The following is a 22568-nucleotide window of genomic DNA, read 5'->3' as shown; positions in this document are numbered from 1 at the left end:
CATCGGTGCATGTCCCTATGCCAATAATTAGTCTAATACACAGCATACCTTATCCCTGTATTACATAAATATATATATATATGTGTGTGTAATTGAAACAGAAACATTTTATTAATAAGTGTCCTGTACAATATCCATAGTCTTACAGAACTAAATATGGACAACACTGAATATAGACTATTATATTCAGTGTTGTCCATATTTAATTAGATACAAGAAAATAAAAAAAACCCATAGGGCTTATAATGACCTAAAGGAAACCCTCCAGGGAAGTGTTCCCCACTTGACTACATAGCCCAATATTTGTATACAGAGGCCACATTGGCGGGTACAGCAGTGTTTCCCAACCAGGGTGCCTCCAGATGTTGCAAAACTACAACTCCCAGCATGCCTGGACAGCCAAAGGTTGTCCAGGCATGCTGGGAGTTGTAGTTTTGCAACAGCTGGAGGCACCCTGGTTGGGAAACACTGGGGTACACGACCTCAAGAACAGCGTTTTTCATAGTCTGCAGCCCCTTGAAAAAGCCAGTGTGTGGCAAAACATGTTGAGGGGGGCTGTGATTTAGTCTTTTAAAATGTATGTTCCCTCTAGAGCAGTGTTTCCCAACCAGGGTGCCTCCAGATGTTGCAAAACTACAACTTCCAGCATGCCTGGACAGCCAAAGGTTGTCCAGGCATGCTGGGAGTTGTAGTTTTGCAACAGCTGGAGGCACCCTGGTTAGGAAACACTGCTCTAGAGCAGTATTTTGTCAACCTGCAGTCTTTTGCAACAGCTGGAGGCACCCTGGTTGGGAAACACTGCTCTAGAGCAGTATATTGCCAAGCAGCAGTATTTTGCAACAGCTGGAGGCACCCTGGTTAGGAAACACTGCTCTAGAGCAGTATTTTGTCAACCTGCAGTCTTTTGCAGCAGCTGGAGGCACCCTGGTTGGGAAACACTGCTCTAGAGCAGTATTTTTTTTCAACCAGCAGTATTTTGCAACAGCTGGAGGCACCCTGGTTGGGAAACACTGCTCTAGAGCAGTATTTTGTCAAGCAGCAGTATTTTGCAACAGCTGGGGGGACCCTGGTTGGGAAACACTGCTCTAGAGCAGTGTTTTGCCAAGCAAAAGTATTTTGCAACAGCTGGAGGCACCCTGGTTAGGAAACACTGCTCTAGAGCAGTATTTTGTCAACCTGCAGTCTTTTGCAACAGCTGGAGGCACCCTGGTTGGGAAACACTGCTCTAGAGCAGTATTTTGTCAACCTGCAGTCTTTTGCAACAGCTGGAGGCACCCTGGTTGGGAAACACTGCTCTAGAGCAGTATTTTGTCAAGCAGCAGTATTTTGCAACAGCTGGAGGCACCCTGGTTGGGAAACACTGCTCTAGAGCAGTATTTTGTCAACCAGGGTGCCTCCATCTGTTGCAGAACTACAACTCCCAGCATGACAAGACAGCACTAAAGCAATAGACTCAATCTTCTCCAACTGTTGTGCAGCCCGCAGAGCATGCTGGGAGATGTAGTTCTTACAGGACGCCACTGACTACGTTCGCCATATACACACCTACAGCTCTTCTGCCCATCCACCGACATGTCTGCCCCCAGTCTATGTCACACACTCGGCTCATGATGGACACATGACAGCGACAGGTTCTTCCATTTCCCGCCTTCGAGTTCAACGCGGGGTCATGCCGTCTGGCGCCTGGATAACGCGTCATCGCCGTGGGCGGGGCCTGCTGCGCGCGTAGTAGAGTCACCAACGAGGGAGGCGGGGAGATGACGTCACGGTATGAATCGTCCTTTCCTCCAGTACTATGTTTTCCAACCAGGGTGCCTCCAGCTGTTGCAAAACTGCAACTCCCAGTATGCCCGGACAGCCTTTGGCATGCTGGGAGTTGTAGTTTTGCAACAGCTGGAGGCACCCTGGTTGGGAAATATTGCTCCAATATATAAGTTACCGAGTACTGCGCGTATTGAAGAGATAGTGTGACCACTATAGCGCCTGAGCGAGGCTATGTAACAGATATACGTTCAGGACATTAGGAAAGCTGGGTGACAGTCTCTCTGCGAGCTGTAATGGCTGCCATGGTTACCACTCTGCCTTCTTAGCTAGTTACATCATTGTGCCAGTGTTATGGTCGCTAGGTACAGACCCCCACCCCTCTGTCCTAAACTAAGACAACAATAGAGACCAACCAGCAATGACCTCAAAGAGGACATCTAGGATTGGAAAAACTGTGAATTCCAAAAATAGCGCCACCCCTGTCCTCAGGTTGTGTGTGGTATTACAACTCAGCTCCATTCACTTAAAGGAGTACTCCGGTGGAAAACTTTTTTTAATTTTTTTTTAAATCAACTGGTGCCAGAAAGTTTAACATATTTGTAAATTACTTCTATTAAGAAATTTTGATCGTTCCAGTACTTATTAGCTGCTGAATACTACAGAGGAAAATTATTTTCTTTTTGGAACACAGAGCTCTCTGCTGACATCACGAGCACAGTGCTCTCTGCTGACACCTCTGTCCATTTTGAGAACTGTCCAGAGTAGAAGAAAATCCCCATAGCAAACATATGCTGCTCTGGACAGTTCCTAAAATGGACAGAGATGTCAGCAGAAAGCTCTGTGTTCCAAAAAGAAAATAATTTCCTCTGTAGTATTCAGCAGCTAATAAGTACTGGAAGGATTAAGATTTTTTAATAGAAGAAGTAATTTACAAATCTGTTTAACTGTCTGGCACTAGTTGATTTAAAAAAAAAATAAATAAATAAATAAAAAAGTTTGCCACCGGAGTACCCCTTTAAAAGGAATTGAGCTGCAATACCACCTAAAAACTGAGGACTGGCGTGGCACTGTTTATTGGAAGAAATCGCCTGTTTTCCTAATCCTGGATAACTCCTAGACAGCACAGGACCCATATGTAAGCATAAATGTGCCATGGTGTACAGTTTCTGTGAAGGGAGGGTGGGAGCTGGCCTTGCTTCACAAGCGGTGAGTGATGGGTACTATCAGCCGGGCTCTCACTGCAAATGACTAGCAGCGGTAATAAAGGAGAACTCTGGGGGGGGGGGGGGGGGGAAGTATTCTGCATGGGCTGCTGCAATTAAAATAATAAACTTTAAGGCTATGTTCACACGAACGGATCCACATCGTATTTTACGCTGCAGATCTGCTGCCGAAAGACCGATACAGGGTGCCTTTATATGTGCCTGCTCGGAGCGGACGAGCAGACACTGCGATGTGTGAGTCGCTGCGTGCATGTACAGTATACTCGCACATCGCGGCTGCTCTCGACCTAGCTCGGGGAGCAGCTGTGATGTGTGCGAGTACACTGCGCATGCGCAGCGACTCACATCGTAGCAGTGTGTCTGCTTGTAGTGGCGTAGTGCCTCTCCGAGCAGGCACATCTAAAGGCACCTGGTAGAGGTCCTTCGGCGGCAGATCCGCAGTGTTAAATACGCTGTGGATCCACTCGTCTGAATGTACCCTAAAGGGGTTATCCAGGAATAGAGAAACAGAGCTAATTTCTTTAAAAAAAAAAACTGCTCCACATCTGTCCCCTGGTTCTTTGTGGGATTACAACTTGGCTTCATTCACTTCAATGGAACTGAGCTGCAGAACCACACCTAACCTGGAGACAGACGGGGAGCAGTTCCCCACAAAAAAAAATAGCTCTGTTTTTCTAATCCTGGATAACCCCTTTAAAGGGGTACTCCGGTACTGAAATAGGTTATCCCCTATCCAAAAGATAGGGGATAAGATGTCTCACCGTGGGGGTCCTGCCGCTGGGGACAACCGCAATCTTGTGTTCGCCACCCACCTGTTTGAGCTGCACGCCGCAGTGCAAGCTCACAAACAGCCGGGTGGCGACCACGGGGACGGAGTATCGTGACGTCATGACTCCGCCCCTGTGTGACATCACCCCCCCCCCCCCCCCCCGCCTCCGACTTGCATAGCGGGGGCAGGGGGTGACGTCACAGTGGCGGAGTCGTGACATCACCATACTCCGTCCCTGTGGTCGCCACCCGGCTGTTTGTGAGCTTGCGCCACGGCGTGCAGCTCAAACAGGTGGGTGGTGAACACAAGATTGCGGGGGTCCCCAACGGTGCGACCCCCGTGGTGAGACATCTTATCCCCTATCCTTTGGATAGGGGATAAGATGTTTCAGGGCTGGAGTACCCCTTTAACTTCCTCCGCTGCCAATATTGCTCTCCCATCCTTCGGCCCCAGTCTTCTTCCTGGTTCTGGTGCCCGACAAGTGGCACTGCGCTCTGCTAATCGCCGGCTGCAGCAATATCCCACTTCGGCCAGTGATCGGCTGAGCGGCAGTGTCATATAACAGGCCGGGCACCGGGAAGAAGGCCGTGTCTGGGCTCAATACATGACATTGCCATTTAGCCTATCACCAGCCGAGGCGGAACAGCCTTTGGCTGTCTGGGCATGCTGGGAGTTGTAGTTTTGCAACAGCTAGAGGCCCACTGGTTGGGAAACACTGGGATAGATCTTCAATCTAAAAGTCATGGAAAAACACCATGTTATACCACAGACAGACATTTCAGGTCAGGTGACCTTTGTCAACGCAGTATAATTGGTTCATGTGTACTGTAGTGTCTAAATGTGCGTTGTATTTATTCCCCAAGAGAAATCCTTGAATCACACGATCAATGGATTACATGAATCATAATAGGAAAAAAAAATACAACCAAAAATTGTGTGTACTTTTTGAAAAAACACTTTAAATGGTCTATTCACACACACAGTAGTCTGTGCAGATTTGATGCGCAGGATTTTCTGCTGCAGATTTCAATGTAAACTGAACACAGCTTGAAATCCTGCACATCAAATCTGCGCAGAATACTGTATGTGTGAATAGACCAAAAAGGGGTACTCCGGTGGAAAAAAAAAAAATTCTAATCAACTGCTAACAGAAAGTTTTACTGATTTGTAAATTACTTCTATTTAAAAATCTTAATCCTTCCAGTACTTATCAACTGCTGTATGCTCCACAGGAAGTTCTTTTCTTTTTGAATTTCTTTTCAGTCTGGCCACAGTGCTCTCTGCTGACACCTCTGTCCATGTCAGGAACTGTCCAGAACAGGAGAGGATACATTTAAAAAGAAAATAACTTCCTCTGGAACATACAGCAGCTAATAAGTACTGGAAGGATTAAGATTTTTAAATAGAAGTAATTTTCAAATCTGTTTAACTTTCTGCCCCAGTTGATTTAAAAAAAATTGTTTTCCACCACAGTACCCCTTTAACATCGGCCGCTGCCCTGTTGCTGCCAATATCGTTCTTCCGTCCTCCGGCCCCAGTCTTCTTCCTGGTTTTGGTGCACGACAAGTGGCACTGCGTTCTGCTAATCACCAGCTGCAGCGATATCCCACCTCGGCCAGTGATTGGCTGAGCGGCAGTGTCATATAACAGGCCCGGGCATCGGGAAGAAGGCCGTGTCTGGGCTCAATATACGACATTGCCATTTAACCTATCACCAGCCGAGGTGGAACAACATTTGGCTGTCCATGCATGCTGGGATTTGTAGTTTTGCAACAGCTGGAGGCTGTTGGGAAACACTAGGATAGATCTTCAATCTAAAAGTCATGGAAAAACACGATGTTCTACCAAAAATTGTGTGTACTTTTTGGAAAAACACCTTAAAGGAGATATCCAGTGCTGAAAAACTTATCCCCTATCCTAAGAATAGGGGATAAGTTTCAGATCACGGGGGATCCGACCGCTTGGGCCCCCTGCAATCTCCTGTACGGGGCCCCGGCAGCCTGCGGGAAGTGGGCATGTTGACCACCGCACGAAGTGGCGGCTGACACCCCTCCTCAATACAAATCTATGGCAGAGCCGGAGCACTGCCTTCGGCGATCTCCGGCTCTGCCATAGAGTTGTATTGAGGGGGCGTGTCGGCCACCGCGATCTGAAACGTATCCCCTATCCTAATGAAGTTTTTCAGCACTGGATATCTTCTTTAAAGGTCTATTCACACGTACAGTATTCTGCGCAGATTTGATGCGCAGGATTTCAAGTCATTCAGTTTACATTGCAATCTGCAGCAGAAAATCCTGCGCATCAAATCCACGCAGAATACCATACGTGTGAATAGACCCTAAAGGGGTACTCCACTACCCCAGCGTTCGGAACATTTAGTTCCGAAGGCTGGGTGCGGGCTGCGGGGTTCCGAACGCTGGGGCAGTGGGCTACCCCTTTAAAAACTACATAAAAATAAAACAAAGTGCAAAAAAAAAAAAAAACGCCACAGCAAAGAGTATGTGATGGCGGTCTAAGGTCAGGTTCAGATTACTGTAATAGCGCCATATTTTTTCGTATCCATATTACAACGGCAAGTCCCAGTCTGACCATGTATCATGTGACCTGAATTGCGAGCACTATAGATGCCTAAGAGGCTAACTTTCCAATTAGGTTTCTTGGGCAAGAACGTAACAGCCAGATGTGTGCAGGGAGTCAATAGGGAACTATAAAACTCCTAACTCATTTGGCATTTTTGGGTTTGACTTTATTTCCCCCTTAACTCTGCAATTTTGGGTTCAATGGCAGTTTTCCAAAAGCGCAGCATACTGACACAATGGCGTTTTATCCAGCGGAAAAGGCCATAGTTCCAGCATATACGGAGATAGGTAGTTATACATAGCCCCACTACGACCAGGGATTTCTGTCAGTATATTGACAGGAGTCCAAACTCCTGTATAGTATACAGCCGGCGAAGGTAAGTAGTGTTGCTATGCACAGCTCCATACTATATGGCCGGTGGAGGTAAGTAGTGATGTTATGCACCGATGTAAACTATATGGCCATCAAAAGGTAATTAGTGATGCTATGCACTGCTGTATACTATATGGCCGGGGGAGGTAAGTAGTGATGCTATGTACTGCTGTATACTATATGGCCGGGGGAGGCAAGTAGTGATGCAATGTACTGCTGTATACTATATGGCCGGGGGAGGTAAGTAGTGATGCTATGTACTGCTGTATACTATATGGCCGGGGGAGGTAAGTAGTGATGCTATGAACCGCTGTAAACTATATGGCCGGCAGAGGTAAGTAGCGATGCTATGCATTGCTGTATACTATATAGCTGGGGGAGGTAAGTAGTGTTGCTATGCATTGTTGTATACTATATACCTGGGGAGGTAAGTAGTGATGCTATGAGCCGCTGTATACTATATGGCCAGCAGAGGTAAGTAGTGATGCTATGCATTGCTGTATACTATATAGCTGGGGGAGGTAAGTAGTGATGCTATGCATTGCTGTATACTATATAGCTGAGGGAGGTAAGTAGTGATGCTATGCATTGCTGTATACTATATAGCTGGGGGAGGTAAGTAGTGAAGCTATGCACTGCTGTATACTATATAGTCGGGGGAGGTAAGTAGTGATGCTATGCATTGCTGTATACTATATAGCTGGGGGAGGTAAGTAGTGATGCTATGTACTGCTGTATACTATATACCTGGGGAGGTAAGTAGTGATGCTATGAGCCGCTGTATACTATATGGCCAGCAGAGGTAAGTAATGATGCTATGCGTTGCTGTGTACTATATAGTCGGAGGAGGTAAGTAGTGATGCTATGCATTGCTGTATACTATATAGTCGAGGGAGGTAAGTAGTGATGCTATGCATTGCTGTATACCATATAGTCGGGGGAGGTAAGTAGTGATGCTATGTACTGCTGTATACTATATAGCTGGGGGGGGCGTAAGTAGTGATGCTATGTACTGCTGTATACTATATAGCTGGGGGGGGGGGTAAGTAGTGATGCTATGTACTGCTGTATACTATATAGCCAGGGGGAGGTAAGTAGTGATGCTATGTACTGTTGTATACTATATAGCCAGGGGGAGGTAAGTAGTGATGCTATGTACTGCTGTATACTATATAGCTGGGGGAGGTAAGTAGTGATGCTATGTACTGCTGTATACTATATAGCTGGGGGGGGGGGGTAAGTAGTGATGCTATGTACTGCTGTATACTATATAGCTGGGGGGGAGGTAAGTAGTGATGCTATGTACTGCTGTATACTATATAGCCAGGGGGAGGTAAGTAGTGTTGCTATGTACTGCTGTATACTATATAGCCAGGGGGAGGTAAGTAGTGATGCTATGTACTGCTGTATACTATATAGCCAGGGGGAGGTAAGTAGTGATGCTATGCATTGCTGTATACTATATAGCTGGGGGAGGTAAGTAGTGATGCTATGTACTGCTGTATACCATATAGCCGGGGAGGTAAGTAGTGATGCTATGCACTGCTGTATACAGCCGGCGGAGGCAAGTAGTGATGCTATGCACTGCTGTATACAGCCGGCGGAGGCAAGTAGTGATGCTATGCACTGCTGTATACAGCCGGCGGAGGTAAGTAGTGATGCTATGTACTGCTGTATACCATATAGCCGGGGAGGTAAGTAGTGATGCTATGTACTGCTGTATACAGCCGGCGGAGGTAAGTAGTGATGCTATGTACTGCTGTATACCATATAGCCGGGGAGGTAAGTAGTGATGCTATGTACTGCTGTATACAGCCGGCGGAGGTAAGTAGTGATGCTATGTACTGCTGTATACCATATAGCCGGGGAGGTAAGTAGTGATGCTATGTACTGCTGTATACAGCCGGCGGAGGTAAGTAGTGATGCTATGTACTGCTGTATACCATATAGCCGGGGAGGTAAGTAGTGATGCTATGTACTGCTGTATACAGCCGGCGGAGGTAAGTAGTGATGCTATGTACTGCTGTATACCATATAGCCGGGGAGGTAAGTAGTGATGCTATGCACTGCTGTATACAGCCGGCGGAGGTAAGTAGTGATGCTATGTACTGCTGTATACCATATAGCCGGGGAGGTAAGTAGTGATGCTATGCACTGCTGTATACAGCCGGCGGAGGTAAGTAGTGATGCTAAGCACTGTAAGTACGGCCATTCTGCATCAGACTCACAGAGTGTTACCCTGAGGGCAGTGAAAAACAAATGCTGTTTCCACACAAGTGAAATAAACACCAGTAAAAAAAAAAAATAAATAATAAATAACGCAGGAAAAAAAACAGTTGCAGTTTTTCTGGCAAAACAAGTGAAAACCTATCCGGACGCTTACAGTCTGAGGGATTGGACCTGCAGTCAGGATAGGACTTTTGCTGTCATAACCTGGATGCAAAAAAAATGCAACCCTATCAGACATGTCTGACACCGGCGTGAAACAGATTTCCCAGACTTTCCCTAAGCTGCAGATACTTTTTCACCTATTTTCCAAATGATTGAGACAGACGTGTCCCAGTGACATTGCTGTGACCACACTCTTCCCAGGGCAGTAATGGGTTAATCTCACACACACTCCATACTGTACGGCGCACATCCATAAATCACTGTGGTGACTGACGCCCGCAGGACACCAGAACGGTTCAAGGGCAGAAAGGGGAGTGTGCAGGGTCCCAGCACAGGCTTCACCCTCCTAGGATTCTTCATGTAATCCGCCCCTAGGATAGGGGGGACATAGGTCAGACGTGGACCCCATGTAACCCCCTCACGGTGCACGCTGGGGGTTGTTGTCCTCTTGCCGTGCGTAGTACCTGTCTTGCATTTCCTTCTAATATGTCTTAAGTCAGGGTGTCCTGGGATTGGCCCAGGGTGTCAGCCGCTCACTTGTGAGCAGCCAGAGGATTATTGAGTGTTGCAAGAACAGCAGGTGTTTGAGGAATATATTAAGCTGCAGTCAGTAAGGCATAAAGGGCAGGGGCTGGTTTTATTTATATTCCTGGTTTGGTAAAGCTGACATTTCATACGGTCAGGGAGCTGAAGGGTAACGGTGGTCCCGGGGGTCATAGATACACGACACAATGAACGGGATAAACAGGACACAGGAGGATAAGGCCTACAAGATCCCAGGTGAGGTGTTTGGCTGCATGGAGTGTTTGTGCAGTTGGGTCATAAACCAATCTACTTCTCATATAATGGTAGTATAAAGCGTAAAACAATATACTGGTCTACTATAGTGGCACACACATAAATCTATCTATCTCTAATATATAATATATATATATATATATATATATATATATAATTTTTTAAATCTTTATTATGGATGACTCTGTGTATTGTATGTGCCGCGACAGCAATACATCCAGACTTCTATATGTGTCTATGTATAAAGAGGGAGATTTATCAAAACCTGTGCAGAGGAAGATTGGTGCAGTTGCCCATAGCAACCAATCAGAATTCATCTTTCATTTTTTACAGGCCTCTTTAAAAATGAAAGAAGTGATCTGATTGGTTGCCATGGGCAACTGCCCATTCTTCCTTTGCACAGGTTTTGATCAATCTCCCTCAAAATGATGGTACCTATAGGAAAACGGGAACATGCCAATTTATAATGCAAAAGTTACATTGCCTTTCGCACTTGTGATATGGCAGGAATGGGCTCTCCTTTAAAGGAGAACTCCAGAATATAAAAATTGTCCCCCCATACTGCTGGCAGTGAAAAAAAATTAAGATCTTCATACCTTCCTCTGCTCCCCTGGGGCCTCCGGGAACCGGCTCCGGTCTCCGCCGCGATCCTCTTCCTGGTTGCCGGTGGTCGGCGAGTCATACTGCACTCAGCCAATCACCGGCCGCAGCGAAGTCCTGACTACGTCGGCGATAGGCTGAGCGGCAGTGTAAGAATGCTTCAAGACACACAATTCTTCACTACACCGGCACCTGCCGGGGCAGAAAACGTCACACTGCCGCTCAGCCTATCGCCGGCTGAGTCAGGACTTCACTGCGGCCGGTGATTGGCTGAGTGCAGTATGACTCGCCGACCACCGGCAACCAGGAAGAAGATTGCGGCGGAGACCGGAGGCCCCGGGGGAGCGGAGGAAGGTATGTACATCTTTATTTTTTTTTTACTGCCGGCAGTATGGGTGACAATTTTTATATTCTGGAGTTCTCCTTTAAGCAGATGTCGCACGCAATAAATGGAGCCGCACATCGCTGAATGTAGACCAAGCTATGCCCACGTACCAAGGCCATACCGTCAAAATAGTACGCTTTATTGGCTGCCACACATGGGTGTGGTGTTATCCTAAAAACAAAACACCACAAAAAAAAAATATATATATATGGGGGTTCCCCTTTTATGTGGCAATAAACTGCGCTGAATTTGAGGCTAGTCTGTTTCCGAATTGAAGCCTTTTCAGCCCCAAAACCATTGTAATGTATTAAGTTCAATGGGCAATAGCTATTACAGTGTTAATTTTTTTTTCAATGACCAGGCCAGTGTTTCCCCAACCATAGTGCCTCCAGCTGTTGCAAAACTACAACAGTTTTACAACAGCTGGTGGCACCCTGGTTGGGGAAACACTGGACTAAAATAAGGCTAGGATTCCACTTGTTTTTTTTCTCCGTAGTTTTTTTCATTGATTCATTCATGTCTTTTTCTGGCGTTTTTGCATTTGAGTCCTTTTTGGCTTTTTTTTTTTTTTTTTTGTTTTTTTTGTTTTTTTTTTAAACTTGTTGGGTACCAAAAAAAATAAAAAATAAAAAATGCAGTAGGGATGGGGAAAAAATGTATTTAACGAATTATTATTATTTTTTTTTTTATAACGAAATTTAAACTAAATTTTTAATAAAGTGTGTGTGTCACTTTTTTTTTTTCTCTCCTATTTTTTACATTTTTTTAGGTAGTACTACTACTCCTGACACCCGCTGTGATCCTCCTTTATAATGTATAGGAGCGGGCAGCCGCTCGCGATCCTTCTGTATAATCTTCTATGGTCCCCTGCACTGCCGTATGTATACACCTATTCATATTTCCCGCAGAGAGCTGTGATTGGCCAGATGGTTTCAGCCAATCACAACTCTCTGTGGGAAATATGAATATGTGTATACATACGGCAGTGCAGGGGACCATAGAAGAGCGGCCGGCCGCATCTATACATTATACAGAAGGATTGCAACGGACCAGGGGCAATCTGTCAATTACTACAGGCACCAGTAAAAAAAAATTCCAGTACCCCATTAAGTAGCGGATAACGGGGGGTAAGATCACTGGGAAAAAATCAGCCGCAGACCCCATTGCAGTCAATAGGGTCTGCAGCAGATTTTTAACAATGGAGATTCCGCTGGCAAAAATCTGTTGCTGGTAGCGCATGGAGGCCCCGCCCCTTTTCAAACTTGCAACGGGAGATCCGCTGCGGGTTTGAAATGAAATCCGCTCATGTGAACGAGCCCTTAGGTAGATTGATAGGCAAACCGGTTTAGCGGCATCAAGGGGGCAGGGGTGCCACAGCTTTGGGTATGAGGGGTTGTGTACAGTTGGGCTTTCTATTGGCAGTGGCCATTCCTTGTTGTGTAAGTATTACAGTGACCCCCCCGACCTACGATGGCCCCGACATACGATCATTTCAACATACGATGGCCTCTCGGAGGCCATCGCATGTTGAAGGCAGCATCAACATACGATGCTTTTGTATGTCGGGGCCATCGCATAAACGGCTATCCGCAGCGCAGACTGCTTCACCTGCCACCAGATAGCCGTTTACGGTGCCCCGTGTGGTCCGCTGAGGATCACTTACCTTTCCTCGGGGCTCCAGCGCGTCTTCTTCGGGATCCCCTGCATCGTCGGCGCTCTCCATAGTCGTCGTCACGTCGCTGCTATAGGGGCGGCGTGCGTAGCGACGTGATGGCGGCGACGGAGAGCGAGGATGCCGGGGGAAGCGGAGGCCTTGCCGGAGCGTCGGAAACCCTGGGGACAGCGATGGAAGACGACATCCAGGGCAGCGGTGACGGTCCGGAGCGGCGGGGACAGGAGAGTACAACCTCCAATACCAGTTGTCTACAACCTGCGGATCTCCAGATGTTGCAAAACTACAACTCCCAGCATGCCCGGACAGCCGTTGGCTGTCCGGGCATGCTGGGTGTTGTAGTTTTGCAACATCTGGAGGTCCGCAGGTTGTAGACCACTGTCCTATACTTTACATTGCACGGATCCCTCAACATACGATGGTTTTAACAAACGATGGTCCATTTGGAACGGATTACCATCGTATGTTGAGGGACCACTGTATTACATATAACATTTAAAACAATGGAGAGTAACGTTTTATATGTAGAATATGCATATGGCTGTAATATGGCTTGGTTTTGTATAAAGCTGTAATAGAGAAGCATCCAGCTGCTTACAATTCTGATTCGACATGCTCATAGAATGAATACAGATTTCTATAAAATTAAAGGGGAAGTCACATTTTTCAAGGCCTTATTTATATCCGATGTAGTCTTAGTCTGAAGATAGGCATGTAACTGTTTAACGTTGCCATTACAACACACGCATTTCGATTTCTGGTTCCTTACCTTAAATCACTGTTCTGTGCCATGGACAGAGCTGGCATGCAGCTAGATGGCACTATCTGCAAATATACAGAAGCTGGGTTCACACAAAACTAGGAATAGAACAAGCACAATGTAAAGATCTACCCCTTCTTTTCAGTTTTTTTTTTTTTTTTTTTTTTGACCCACTCCTGGTTTTGTTAAAAATACTGAACCTAGCCCTGATTTGTTGCAGACCTTTCTGTGACTTTCCAATAAATCTTAAAGGGGTACTCCGGTGGAGAACTTTTTTTTAGTATAGTATACAGCTGCTAATAAGTACCGGAAGGATTAAGATTTTTTAATAGAAGTAATTTATAAATCTGTTTAAAGGGGTACTCCGGCGCTAAGACATCTTATCCCCTATCCAAAGGATAGGGGATAAGATGCCTGATCGTGGGGGTCCCGCCGCTGGGGACCCCCGTGATCTTCCACGCCACACCCTGTTAGAATCAGCCCCCAGAGCGCGATTCTAATGGGGTGCGGCTTAGAAGATCACGGGGGTCCCCAGTGGTGGGACCCCCACGATCAGGCATCTTATCCCCTATCCTTTGGATAGGGGATAAGATGTCTTAGCGCCGGAGTACCCCTTTAAACAGATTTGTAAATTACTTCTATTAAAAAAAATCTTAATCCTTCCAGTACTTATTAGCAGCTGTATACTACAGAGGAAATTCTTTTCTTTTTGGATTTCTTTTCAGTCACGACCACAGTGCTCTATGGTGACACCTCTGTCCAGAAATCCAAAAAGAAAAGAATTTCCTCAGTAGTATACAGCTGCTAATAAGTACCGGAAAGATTACGATTTTTAAATAGAAGTTATTTACAAATAACTTTCTGGCACCAATTGATTAAAAAAATATATATATTTCCACCGGAGTACCCCTTTAATGAGGCTTCTAGAAATCCATGTTCTTGATGCCAAATACCCCATTTAGAAGAATGGATTTTTATTAAGACTTTTCTCCTGAGTCAATCTGCACCAAGAACCCAATGGGCACCCTTGCTAAATTCCAGAGATCCTGTGTGCAGAATAGAAACTTCTGGAAGGCCAACCCAGAACTGGTGCAAGGATTTTTGCCACCCTAGGCAGAAGCTAATTTTGCTGTCCCTTTCACTCAGCTCGTTGGCCCCGCCCTGTTACACTCCCCACCTTACTACTGGGTTGACACACTGTAACAAACCCACTCCTCATGTAAGGTTATTACCTTACTACTGGGCTGAGCGGTTGCTATCAGGACCTGGAGACAGTGTGCAATAACTTTCTTGTGTCAGGCAGAGCGGCGCCCCCATCAAGATGGCACTTTAGGCGGCTGCCTATTTTGCCTATAGGTGGAGGCGGCCCTGGGCCAACCATCACTTTGAAGAAGAAGAAAAATACAATCCAGCAAGTGAAAGCTTGAGATTTATTTCGATATTACAGAAGACTGCAACACATTTCATCCGTTATCCCATGGTCTTAAAGGTGTTCTCCACCATAAGGTGATTTTAGTATGTACCTGGCAGACAGTAATGGACATGCTTAGGAAGGATCTGCACTTGTCTTGGGGATAAATGGCTATGTTGTGAGATTACCATAACACTGTGGCTAGCTATTTGTGTACTGGTATTTCCTGTTTGACTTTTTTCTTTTTTTGACTACAAATCCCACAATTCCATTTTCCTCCCTCCCACACATCAGCCACCCCACCCATTGAAACATAAATGAGATGCATCCATTCTAAAGACCTTTGGTTTTCAATCAGGGTGCCTACAGCTGTTGCATTACTTGCAGATTGATCCCTCCACCCATTGAAGCAGACAGGCTCCCTGTCATCAGCTGACTAGTGAGTCAGGTCTCGGCCGCATTGCAAGCTGGGAAAAATCTGAGACAACAGTCATTTTGTATGCTGGTAAAAATAAATATTGGGGGGGAAAATCACAGAATTGTGAGAAAACCGTCACACACAGGTACAGACACTATATTATGGACTACACTAACTTTACAGCCCCTGTAGCATAGTCAAAGAAAAAAAAATCTTGGAATACCCCTTTAATCTTGGCTACTGGCAATGCACAGTGTTGGAGTTTAAATAACCCCAGGGAATTGACCAATATGAACAAAACGGCGACATTGTTCAAAAGAAAAAGGTACATATATGATGCAGAACCCCTATTATATGAATACTGATCTACAAAATAAATGGCCATACGAAGCCTTTTTTCACAGATATTTGTGGCCATTGGTGACAATAACAATGGTCACACATAACACATTTATCGGTTACCTATGAGAGAACATGTGCAGGGCTTTAGTGCAAAACTAAAGATAGAAACTGCAGCAATGGGAAAGACTGTGTAATACAGGGCCGTTTGAAGGAATTTGGGGGCTTAAAGCAAAATGGACATGGAGGCCCCCCCCCCCCCCTTTGATGTTCACGCACGTCACGCTCTAGGGCCGGCGTCAGGACATAGTAACGCCGGCCATTGAATTCTGGGAGTGCAACGTGAGCGAACGTCGATACGATGCACATTAGGTGCGGCAGAGTTCCCCCCCCACATTAGGTAGGCAGTGTTCCCCCCTCATTAGGTGCAGCAGTGTACCCTACCCATACCCCCTGTCCAGACCCCCCCGGGCCATTTTTTTGGTGGGGGTTTGACTGCTGAGACCCCCACTGATCACCTCGGTTAAAGTGGTTCTCCAGCTGTTGGAAAGCTAGAACTCCCATCATGTCTGGAGAGCCTCTGGCAATGAGAGTTGTAGTTTTGTAACAGCTGAAGAGACACAGATTGGACACAGTTTTACCCATCATCACTGCAGAACTTACAAGTGACTACAGCTCTGATGGGACAGTCAGGAGAATACACAATGATATCAGTGACCTGAGTGATGTCTTCTGACCTTAGTGACGTCTTCTCTGTTATCTTTTCTTCTTCATCTGGTCCAGAGACCAGGTCTTCCTCCAGCTCCATCTTCTCTGCAGAGTCTGACATCCAGACATCGTTGGCTCCTCACTTTGTCCGCAGATCCTCATCCTCTGCATGAAGACAGTAATCATTATAACCTTGCCAGAAAGTGTACCCTAAATAAAATACTGCCCACATTGTACCCTGAATATAATACTGCCCCACACTGTACCCTGAATATAATACTGCCCCACATTGTACCCTGAATATAATACTGCTATACACAGTACCCACTAAATATACTACCACACACACTGTACCCTGAATATAATACTGCCCCACACTGTACCCTGAATATAATACTGCCCCACACTGTACCCTGAATATAATACTGCCCCACACTGTACCCTGAATATAATACTGCCATACACTGTACCCACTAAATATAATACTGCCCCATACTGTACCCTGAATATAATACTGCCACACACTGTACCCTGAATATAATGCTGCTCCACACTGTATCCACTGAATACAATACTGCCACACATGCATACACATCATATATACATAAGCACCCCTCTTATCCTGTGTCCTTATCACCCCTATAACCCCCCACCAAACCTTTCCTCATCATTACAATAACTCCCCCCCCCCCCCCCCCCCCACCTTTCCTCATCACTATTATAACCAGGGGGGGCACCTCTCCTCACCCCCCATTACACCCCCCTGCACCTCTCATCACCCCCATTACATCCCCCCCTGCACCTCTCATGACCCCCATTACACCCCCCCTGCACCTCTCACGACCCCCATAACAACCCCCCCACACACACACACACACCTCTGATCACCATTGCAGTCCCCTAACCACCATACAATTCCCCCCCCCCCCCCTTAAAAATGTTTGCCGTTTGCAATATGATTCTTGGATACAATCTCAAATCTGATGCCAAACAATTTATTTAGAAAACGATACTATACGATTTCAGGGAATCCGTTTTTATCCAATTTTACTGTCTGTTAAAGGGACGGTAAAATCGTGATGTGAACGCTATAAGAATATCAGTGGTTGCCTACCTAGTAGTTGTATGCAGTAAACAATTTATGTATTTCCTTATATCTTTCAGTCTCACTAGTCCTGATTTCCCTAGAGCAGCCGTGGCATGGTGGAATGGGTCAAAGGCTGTCCGGGCATGTAGGGTAGTTGTAGTTTTGCAACAGCTGGATTCACCCTGGTATGGAAGCACTGCCCTTTTAAATCGAGTGGGCACATGATGTTGTGGTTGTTGTTGTGTTTATTTATTTTTTTGTTTTTTTTTTTATCAACTGGCTCCACAAAGTTAAACAGATATGTAAATTACTTGTATTAAAAAATCTTAATCCTTCCAATAATTATCAGCTGCTGAAGTTGAGTTGTTGTTTTCTGTCTGGCAATAGTGCTCTCTGCTGACATCTCTGCTTGTCTTGGGAACTGCTCAGAGTAGAAGAGGTTTGCTATGGGGATTTGCTTCTACTCTGGACAGTTCCCGAGACAGGTGTCATCAGAGAGCACTTAGACAGAAAAGAACAACTCAACTTCAGCAGCTCATAAGTACTGAAAGGATTAAGATTTTTTTTTTTTTTTTTTATAGAAATAATTTACAAATCTGTTTAATTTTCTGGAGCCAGTTGAGATATATATCTCTATATTATTTCCTGGATAACCCCTCAGTATAAAGATGTAGTTTTAAAGTCTATGGAAAATTGAGGTGGTTACACTAAGTCCCATTTGCAACATATGCCTGATGGGAGATATTATGTGTGTGTAATATAAATATATAATTTTATTTATTTATTTTTTATTTTTAAGAAAAAAATATATATACCGTATATATTATTATTATTATTTATTATTTATCTACAAATGCAAAGGTGAATAGGAACACCTTTTTTGCAAATGGGGTTTCTTTATTTACTCTGTTGGGATATTTTCATTCTGTTGGCAAGAAATATTTACATGGGATAAGGACCAACTTTTATCTACTCCGGAGTCTGAGTAACCTTGTGTAAATACAATGTATAACACATCCCGGACTGATCCTGAGACCTGTATTATAGCCCAGAGCTACATTCGCCATTCTTGGAAATAGATTTAAAGGAGAACTGTAGTGCAATATAACTCCTATCTGAAGGATAGGGGATAAGTTATAGATTGTGGGGGTCCAACCTCTGGGGCCCCCTGCGATCTCCTCCTGTACGCGTCAGTCTGCAGGAAACGCCATGTACCTATGACCCTTTGGCGGAGTTACCAGTTTTCTTGCCCCACAAGACCTGCAGTTCTGGAGAAGCTCAGAACCAGTTGTTTGGCCATTATACTTTGGGCTTTGTCATAGTTGGTCAGATTCTTCCCCTTTGACCATTTTTCATGGTCACTTACTGCTTAATATATCCAACCACTGTCATTATCATTATTATTCACTTCGCCCATCAGTAAACGCCCGCTAGTGGCAGCTGCAAACACAACATTTTCATTGTCCATAAAAACAGAATGAAGGAAAGCTGAAAAACAGAGCCCCCAACCCCTCTAAGAATGTTGGACCTATTTTAGATTGCTTACCTGGTTGGGCCATGAGGGAAGTGTACTACACGATTACCATCAGTGACCGAGAGGACCAGGTAATGATAATACCAACCAGAGCCGGAGAGACAGGTAAAGTCGTAGAATATTGTACCATAAAGACTAAGACTATGTATGTTTTTATCTAAAATCCATGTCCATATTCCAATCTGTTTTGGGTAGTCGTAACGTGTACCGTATATACCAGAGTATAAGCAGAGTGTGCTGAAAACGCCCCCCTCGGCTTATACTCGAGTGAACTCTCCGCCTTTCAATCCCTTCTCAGTGGTCTTCAACCTGTGGACCTCCAGATGTTGCAAAACAACCCCGGCCCCGGCCTAGTGACGCTGCCTTGACGACGCACACAGGGACGTCCGTGCGCAGCAGACGACCTTGCGCATGAACGTCCCTGTGCTTCGTCGTCAAGGCAACGTCACTAGTCCGGGGATGGCCTGGAGCGGAGAAGAGGGCCTCCCGGTGAAAATGAAATTACTAACCCTCCCCACCGGACGGTCCCTGCAGCATAGATGGCCCGGACCAACTCACCCTTCCTTCCCACCGAGGGGAAGTGAGTAGAAAACTAAAGTGGGTCTGGATGATGATGAAGGCCGCAGTGGTCTTCAACCTGCGGACCTACAGATGTTTCAAAACTACAACTCCCAGCATGCACGGACAGCCGATGGCTGTCCGGGCATGCTGGGAGTTGTAGTTTTGCAACATCTGGAGGTCCGCAGGTTGAAGACCACTGATGAAGGTATTGACAGGCGGTGATGATGACGGGGGTCTGGATGATGACGGGGGGGGGGGGGATGATGACAGGGTGATGATGACGGGGGTGAAAATGACAGGGTGATGATGATGGGGGTGTTAATGACGGGGGTCTGGATAATGACAGGAGGGGGGATGATGTATTTCCCACCCTAGGCTTACAGTCGAGTCAATAACTTTTACTGGGTTTTTGGGGTGAAATTGGGGGCCTCGGCTTATATTCGGGTCGGCTTATACTCGAGTATATACGGTATTTACATCTAAAACCAAACCAAAATCCACCGCGTGCTAAGCACAAAGCTTCTGCTGCAAAGTTTTCAGACAGAAACTCTCCATGTGAACATGCCCATGGTAGGGGCTACAACCACCTGAATAAATTGCCCATAAATCACATGGATGCAGAAAGGGGAGGAAAAAAAACAAATTTTTCTTCGAAATAATTAAACCCATGGATTGTTACCTTTATTCCTCCTCACTCCTAATGTCGCCTCACGTTCTACCCTTCCTGCTTCGTGCTTTCAAGAACATCTGAAGGGTTGACTAATAATTGACTCACATCTAGCATCGTGCTTTCTTTAAGTGCCTATCATTTTGTTTTTTTCTCCCTTATCTGGTATACAATGTTTGCAGGCCTGCATGCCTGGGATTTTTTTTAAGGGTACGTTCACAAGGCGTATTTCCCACAGAGAGTTTGAAAAGGGGTGGGGTCTCTGGGCTATTCGCAGCAGATTTTCTGCTGTTGAAAAGCCACCGCAGACCCTATCGACCTCAATAGGGTCTGTGGCGGATTTTCTGCAGCTGAGATTTGGGGAGGAATTTTGGCCATCTCTTGTAGACCCCCAACTTGCTTAGAACCTTTAAAATCCTGCGTTTTATTTAATTATACTATTTCGTTTACTTCTTGGGTATATGTGCTGAGGGTGTTGGAAGGGCAGATGGTACTAAAGGGGTACTCCGGCTCTAATACATTTTATCCCCTATCTAAAGGATAGGGGATAAGATGTGTGATTGCGGGGGTCCCGCCGCTAGGGACCCCCGCAATATGTCATTCTGCCCCTCCATAGACTTGCATTAAGGGGGCGGGGCGTGACATCACACGGAGGCAGAGTCGTGACATCACGATACTCTGACCCCGTGGTAGTCATGCTTCACACAGGTGGGTACGGAATGACAGATTGCGGGGGGTCCCCATTGGCAGGGTTAAGTTATTGACACTTGACTATGCTGACTATACTTCTCCCCTGTATTTGTGCTTACCAGGCATTGACTTTCACCTGTAGGGGTTACTGGCAGTGGATGCGTGGCTGCGTGTATAGGCCTTGGTCTCCCTCAGGAACTCCAGACAATCTCAGGTCTTCACTGGACTGCACCTCAGCTAACAACTGAACTAAAGCTGACTCGTCCCAGATATATATGGGAGTAATTTGGAGGAATCCCATAGGTCACCAACAAATCACCTGGTCACTTACACCTTCCTTGGTTACAAAGGGCTTAACAGGATTTAAGTATACATAACACATAATGCAATACATTAACTCTGTATGGACAATGAGAGTTCTGAGCAGTGTGGGGGCCAGACCACTGGGACTGAGTCCACCTGATAGGACCAATAGTTTACAGAAGGGACACTTCTGTACTGGGCCACCACATATATGGTAGGGGTGGCAAAACTGTGGCTCACGAGCCACATGCAACTTTTTCCTAGGTGCAGTGCGGCTCACCTCCAGGCCCCAATTTCCCTTTAAAGTTTAAGAATGTAGAGGCTGCTGGGAGCAGATGTGTCCTGCATTTAGGCACATCTGCTATGACCTGTCCTTCCTCCACCTGCCCACCAAAGAGGAACAGGGGAGGAAGAAAATGCATTAGTGGTAACTAAAGGGGCTACTGCTATATGGGGGTTGGAGTCTATTGCTATTCAGGGGATGTATAGGGATGGGAGGTCTACTACTTTAATGTGAGCCAACAGTTATATGGGCTTACTGTAATATGGGGGGCCTATAGCTGGTATGCATATTTTGTTTGTGATTATTAAAACTCATATCTCATACAGCTATTGATATACAGAGCAGGTTTTCATTCACTGACTATAACCGCCCACTGGAATCTATACCCAGAATTTCAATCAATAAATTACAGGTAATGTTGTTGTAGAGTCTGGGGTGTTGCAACGGTGTAGCAGGTTCTGGTGATATTAACCCTGTGGGGTAAGGTGTTATTAACCCCTGATTTGTCGTGACGCCAGGACGTGGTTGTTTTCTGTGTAAGGCCCTTCCAACAACAACCCAAAAGCAGCAGGCAATAAAGGAATGTCCACAGCAGGAATTGTGAATATAACAGGAACTTTTACTTAAACTTCTTATGAAACAGTCTTTACAGTTATGCAGTTTCTCTAGAGGCAACTGGGATGCAGAATACCTCACAGGCTTGCTGGGACTTGTAGTATTGAGATTTATACAGGCCACTGTGCTACTAATTGTATACTTGAGTTGAGTAGTAGTCACTAGAAATTGTAGATAGAGCTTGGTAACTCACGTTTTGAAGTGGCTGCAGGTTCCTTAGGCTTTGGCCTAGATGAGATGAATTTAGTAGTATAAATCTATATTCACTCTCTTATCTCTTCCTGCTGGACACTAAAGCAAGCGAAGTCTCAGCCGAGATTGTGCTTGCTTTAGTGTCCAGCAGGAAGAGATAAGAGAGTGAATTTAGAGACTACAGCCCCTTATATACTAGGGGGCTGGACTAAAGCCCATTGGTTGCAAAGCCTGTAGGTCCTGTACCCAGGGAACTCTGGGTACATCACATGACAGTATCACATGACCCAGTAGATACATTTGTACAACTTTATATACACTGAACAATATGCACAATATATTTACAATGCATTTATATAAAGTGAGCAAGGGGTGGACTGCATGGATTAATAATCCTGCACTGGGACACCACATAGTTTTTATACAAAATGATAGATCAACCTGCT

General features: G+C 45.6%; 2 protein-coding genes across 8 annotated transcripts in view; one reads left to right on the top strand and one right to left on the bottom strand.

Moving 5' to 3' along the window:
• The window catches only part of APEX2 (apurinic/apyrimidinic endodeoxyribonuclease 2), a 59284-nt gene that overhangs the window by 15381 nt on the left and 21335 nt on the right, over positions 1-22568 (bottom strand). Inside the window, exon 1 of one of the 6 annotated variants that reach the window (XM_056540254.1) lies at positions 17305-17344. The exons of 1 other annotated variant lie outside the window; for it this stretch is intronic. Coding sequence is in view for 3 of the 5 variants with exons in the window: in XM_056540249.1 (XP_056396224.1) it covers positions 16220-16311 (92 nt within the window). In the remaining 2 variants the exon portion in view is untranslated. Of the gene's footprint in view, positions 1-1545; positions 1713-13323; positions 13376-16219; positions 16331-17304; positions 17345-22568 lie in introns of those variants that run through there. 4 more of the 6 variants (XM_056540249.1, XM_056540250.1, XM_056540252.1 and 1 more) reach the window with 4 other exon arrangements.
• PFKFB1 (6-phosphofructo-2-kinase/fructose-2,6-biphosphatase 1) overlaps positions 1663-22568 on the top strand; it is a 79864-nt gene continuing 58958 nt past the window's right edge. The window contains exon 1 of one of the 2 annotated variants that reach the window (XM_056540258.1): positions 1663-1768. Coding sequence is in view for 1 of the 2 variants with exons in the window: in XM_056540257.1 (XP_056396232.1) it covers positions 9831-9879 (49 nt within the window). In the remaining variant the exon portion in view is untranslated. Of the gene's footprint in view, positions 1769-9596; positions 9880-22568 lie in introns of those variants that run through there. The other variant, XM_056540257.1, reaches the window with a different exon arrangement.

This window comes from Hyla sarda, chromosome 9 (genome assembly GCF_029499605.1).
Source record: "Hyla sarda isolate aHylSar1 chromosome 9, aHylSar1.hap1, whole genome shotgun sequence".
NCBI classification, from domain to species: domain Eukaryota; kingdom Metazoa; phylum Chordata; class Amphibia; order Anura; family Hylidae; genus Hyla; species Hyla sarda.
The sequence above is the reverse complement of the archived record's forward strand: the minus strand, read 5'-3'. Positions and strand labels throughout refer to the sequence as shown.